Source organism: Penaeus japonicus, unplaced genomic scaffold, assembly GCF_977035675.1.
Source record: "Penaeus japonicus unplaced genomic scaffold, GWHDUDI00000001_assembly GWHDUDI00000006, whole genome shotgun sequence".
NCBI classification, from domain to species: Eukaryota; Metazoa; Arthropoda; class Malacostraca; order Decapoda; family Penaeidae; genus Penaeus; species Penaeus japonicus.
In genome coordinates, this window is record NW_028234408.1 from 8,792,818 (window position 1) to 8,798,308 (window position 5,491).

Sequence of the window (5,491 nt, forward strand, 5' to 3'; positions counted from 1 at the left end):
CCTTCTCTAACCACCTCCTTCAACCACCACCCCCCAGGCCATAAGCGGGCGAGGGGGACGTTACCTGGAAGCACAGGTGCAGGGCAGTAAAGTGCAGGCGGAGGAGGGCACCTTAGTCATCTTAGCAGCGGGCGACACAACGCTCTTCGACGACTGCCAGAGCTGCTTCCAGGCCATGGGCAAAAATTCTTTCTACCTCGGTAAGGCTGCGCAGGAGAAGGATCTTCGCTTTGGTCTTGGGCTTGACTTATTTTTGAATTGTTTGGTGTTTATTACATTTGCCAAGGAAATAATGTCTTAGCTGTTGTTTATTTTGGCTTTAGTCTCTTGCGCTTGTCATTAGCAGGATTACGTGAAAAGTTATTGATGAATTATGATTAAAATTTATGTTGGAGGTGTTAACCAGAGACCAGTCAGATGATCAGGTTTTATTGGTGCAATGGATCTATCTGCCTGTGGATCTAGGATGCTAATAAAAGGATTTTTTTTTCCAGTCTGATTGTTGGTTCTGCTTGGTAATTCGTTTTCTTTTAAATGTAATTGGCAGATGTATATTTGAAAATCATCATTACTACCAACATTCATCATTATCATCATTAGTGATTAAACAAAATTTGTGGCAGAATTAAGAATTCATCATCTTTAGGCTTGATTCTCTCATATAACTCTGGGTTTATCACAGGGAGCTCAGTTGTTGTTTTTGTTGATATTGGAATATGCCTAGAAAGTCCTTGCATATGATGGAAGAAGAATATGATTAACAGGGATAACATGATTCCATACTAAAACCAAGATAAAAAGTACAAAGTTCCAATCAGGCACAATGTGCTTAGCATACACGGAATTTAATTAAATGCATAAAAATTATACAAGCACAGGATAATCCCAATTCCCCCCTATGTAAATTCACCACAATATTTGCTGCAGTATAAGCACCTTGCACTATTTATGTCATTGATGTATGTAACGACTTTAACATGCTGTGTAATTTGCAGGTGAGGTGGGCAATGCCAGCAAGATGAATTTGGTGCTCCAGGTGATGGCTGGCGTGACGCTAGCTGGGCTGGCTGAGGGAATGGCCCTGGCAGATAGGGCCGGGCTGCAGCAGAAGGACGTGATGGAGATCATGGAGCTCACCTCACTTAGATGTCCACTCATGATTGAAAAGGGAAAAGGTGAGGGCCTGCGGTTGTGTGAAGGATGCGGGGTTCACTATGAAAAACACATGTACACACAGGCATGCACACCACTCACTCACTGTTAATTTTTTGTGTTTGGTGTCTGTTTTGTAATTTGTACATGTTTTCCTTTGTCTTCTCTTTATTTTCTATTTATTTGTTTATTTGTTTATTTATTTTTTGGTTGATTTATTGATTTATTTATTTGTTATTTGTTTGGGTATGTATTTATTTATTTTCTTTTTAAAATTTTATCTAAGTGTCTCCCCTCTCACGCTTGATTTTTAACCTTTTGATTGTGTGTTCTCCTCTCACGAAGTTCTGTTCACATCTCAGTGGCCCTGTCTCTCAACATGATTATCTCTGTCTCTTTCTTTGACAGCAGCACTCATCCATTCCTCTCTCTCCGCAGCCATCATTGAAGGAGGTTTCCCAACTCACCTGCCGCTGCAGCACATGCAGAAGGACCTGCGCCTAGGCATGCTGATGGGCGACACCCTAGAGCTGCCTCTGCCCCTCACTGCTGCCACCAACGAGGTCTTCAAGCACGCCAAGCGGCTGGGCTATGGGGAGCACGACGTCTCCAGCGTCTACATACGCACGCGATTCTAACCCATATTGGCCCCTGTGTGCTCACTTTTTTTTTTTTTTTTTTTTCCTTTTAATTTTTTTTTTTTTTCTTCTTTTTTTTTTCTTGTCTCATTTATGTTTTTGTTTGTAGAAGATGTATGTGTCTTGAAGGAAAGGAAGGGAGGAAGGAAGAAGGCATGATGAGCAGGCAGGCATCAGTAAAAATTTGTGTGCACTAAAAACCTCCCTTTTCTCTTTCTCTCTGTCTCTGTCTCTCATGTCTCTTGCCCTCTGTCTCTGTCTCTCTCTGTCTCTGTCTGTTTGTCTGTCTCTGTCTCTCACTTTAAGGGAGGTGTTACATTATAGTATTTGTTGTAATTAAGGTTGTTTTTTAGCTTGTATAAAGTATAAGAATGAAATGAAAAGGAAAGAAGTATAAAGAAAAGAAAGAGAAATTTTATGGGAACACCTCTTCATTTGCTGCATTTATTTACCAAGATTTATATTAAATCACTTTTTAGAAATTTTCCTATGTTCTTTATTTTTTCTCTATTTTTTTTTTACATATGTCTTTTTTATTGTCATTATTTTTTTTTATTTTTTTAAAATTATTATTTTTTTTTTTACATGAGCGCACTTTGTGTCTCTTGATATCCCAAGGGAACGAGAAATGCAGAACAGCAGGGCTCAGAATTGAAAAAAATTGTTTACGAGGTTTTCAGTGCAGACTCTTGTGATTGTTTATTGATGCTTGGGCTTTTTAGAATGAAGTTTGTGTAATGTTTAGATACTTCTTTTTTCATTAATATTACTGTTGTTGTTGTTATTGTGATTTTTATATATTATTATTATTATTATTATTATTATGATTATTATTATTATTATTAATATCATTATCATTATCATTATTACTATGGTCATCAATATTATTATTATTATTAATTCTTATTTTAAATACTGAGAGCCTGAAGGAGCCATATTCTAGTGACTTGAAGCTTTGGTATCCAAGATAACTATTATTAGCAAAAAAGAAAAAAAAAAAAAAGAAAAAAAAGATATGAAAAGATTTAGATAAAAAATGTGGCAACAAAAAAAAGATATATAAAAATGAAAAAAAAATCACTCCACAAAATATTTAGAAAAAAAAATAAAAAAAGGTCAATAAAACTAAAAATATCTTTATATATATATTAAAAAAAAAAGATTTCATAAAGCAAACACACATGGAAAAAGTCCTCTGTATGATAGGCAGATCTCGAGCTCACGTCGACCGAAGGGTAGCGGGAATGAGGGTTTGGGGGTTGGCACGGCAGGGAGAAGATGGCGTGAAATAAAGAATTTGTGAAACGTGTCGAGTCCTGTTGTCCGAGGGGAAGGGGTTGGGGGGGATAGGAGGGGGGAGGTTTAAAGGGAGCAGGGGGAGGGGTGATGGGAGTTTTTATGGGCATTCCTGCTTTTTTTTCTTTTCTTTTCTTTTCTTTTTTTCTTCCTTTCTTTCTTTATCTTTATCTTTTTCTCTTTTTTTTCCTTCTTTTTTCTTCCCCTTCTCTCTAGGATGAGAGTGAGTGTTTCTTGCAGTGAGCTAGGTATATAAGTAAGATGATGATAAGGTGGAGTCTAAGGATAAGGACGGGGTTGAGGCGTCGGAGATGAGACATTTTGCTGCTAAGTTTAAGATTGAAAGCGAGAGTTGATTTTGTCGTATAACACAGAGAGAGATATTTTCGCACTTTGCTCTGTTACACAAGTTCTCCGCATGCAAAAGAAAACAAAAAAGGGTCACGTGATTAGCTATAAGAGTTTCCAAAGCAGATTAAGACAAGTGATAGGCCATTTAGATAAGTACTGGGGAAAGGGGCGGGAATGGGGGGTGGGAGTGGGAGCGGGATTGGGTTGCGGGCACATCTCATATACTTGTTTATATCATCGTGGTGCAATTCAGTGTTTTATATCAGTCTTTCTTCCTTTTTTTTTTTTTTATCAGTTCTTTCCCTATCCGTCTCTTTTATTTCCCTCTTTTTATATCCTTATTAGTGTTCTGATGATTTTTTATTAAGTGTGTCTCAAGTTGGAAGTCCTTCCCGGACCCCAAGAGAATCTAGTTATTATTCCTGATTACAATTAAGTCGCACTTCCTCGTGAATGGGCATTGGGCTCCATGTTTACTATTTTCTTTATTATTATTATTATTATGGTTATTAATTGATTATTATCTTTGTTTTTTTCCCATAATTCGGAAACAATGGTCGAGACTATGCTGGGGAATGCATTTCTCACGCTCTGAATGTTTGGCTTCTGCAGTGATAAAAGAAAGTGACTATATTTATGGTAGCATCAGGGCAGGAGTGGAACCCCAACATGGAGGGAATATTCATATCATGAAAGTCCTTGTGTTCAGTTATATGTATTATTATTTTTCTCTGTTATGTATGTATGTGTATGTATGTTTGTGTGCATGCATGTATGTATGTACACACGCATATAAATATGCAAGCACATTTGTATGTACGTTTTTATATATTCCAAGCACTAATGTGGCCTTCTGAGGACGTAGGTGACGCAGACTGTTCATGAAGCAAAGACCTTGTTGGTGTTACGTGAATGAAGTATGATGCAGCAAGAGACTTGATAAATGTTCTCAGAGTGTTCTCTGCTTCTTTTATGTCTTGTGTATAATAACAATGACAAAGATTTTGTGTTTTTGTAATTATTATTTTTGTTATTATTGATATTTTTTTTTTTTTCTTTTCTTTTCTTTTTTCTTTTTTCTTTTTTCTTTTCTTTTCTTTTCTTTTCTTTTCTTTTCTTTTCTTTTCTTTTCTTTTCTTTTCTTTTCTTTTCTTTTCTTTTCTTTTCTTTTCTTTTCTTTTCTTTTCTTTTCTTTTCTTTTCTTTTCTTTTCTTTTCTTTTCTTTTCTTTTCTTTTCTTTTCTTTTCTTTTCTTTTCTTTTCTTTTCTTTTCTTTTCTTTTCTTTTCTTTTCCTCTCCCTTTCTATTCCTCTCCCTTTCTGTTATTTTCCTCTTCCTTTCTCTTACTAACTTTTGTCTCTTTCGATCTCTCTCTCTCTCTCTCCTACTTTCTGTTTTCTGAGGATTTTTTTAAACAAACATATTTTACAATGAAGTGAACAATAAAACTATATATCTTTATATATTTGACATTATTTGTTACTTTTTCATCGACACGTACTTTTGAAAGAAGAAAAAGAAAAATATTGGAAAGACCTTCTGTAACTTGGAGTTGTCAGACCCAAACCACATTACACTGATTGATGCCATGCAGATACATATTTCTTACTTTCTTTTGACACGCGGAAACATAAATAGAAAAAAGTATCAAGAAAAAGAGATAAAAATGTGTCAACCCTTTGGATAGAAATCTGAATAAAGTGCCCTTTTGCCGGAAACTTGGGAATAAGCTCAATTCGTCTCCCCAGAGCGCGCTGTGAGGGAGTTTGTATTCAGGGACGAGGAGAATGGAATGGCATTGGTACAATTTTTTTTATTTTTTTCCCCCCTTTCTGCTTTTCTTGATAAAAGGGGTTGGTGGAGTGTCTGCTCTGACTATTTTTACCCTGTCTAGATTAAAAGGAAACCAGTAGATGTTGAAAACGAGTTTTTTTTTTTTTTTTTTTTTTAAGAGAACAAAAGAGATATTTAAGTATATATGAAGGATTATAAAATTGTATTGCTTTTTTTTTTTCTTCTAAATCTGCTGTTTATTACTGGTCAAAATACTTGGTC

General features: G+C 35.7%; 1 protein-coding gene across 1 annotated transcript in view; it reads left to right on the forward strand.

The window, feature by feature from the left end:
- The window catches only part of Ndf (Nucleosome-destabilizing factor), a 52,292-nt gene extending 49,480 nt beyond the window's left edge, over window positions 1-2,812 (forward strand). Inside the window, exons 10-12 of the mRNA XM_043015889.2 lie at window positions 38-200; window positions 996-1,175; window positions 1,591-2,812. Coding sequence (XP_042871823.1) covers window positions 38-200; window positions 996-1,175; window positions 1,591-1,790 — 543 coding nt within the window. The 3' untranslated portion in view covers window positions 1,791-2,812. The remainder of the gene's footprint in view (window positions 1-37; window positions 201-995; window positions 1,176-1,590) is intronic.
- Window positions 2,813-5,491: the final 2,679 nt, after the last annotated feature.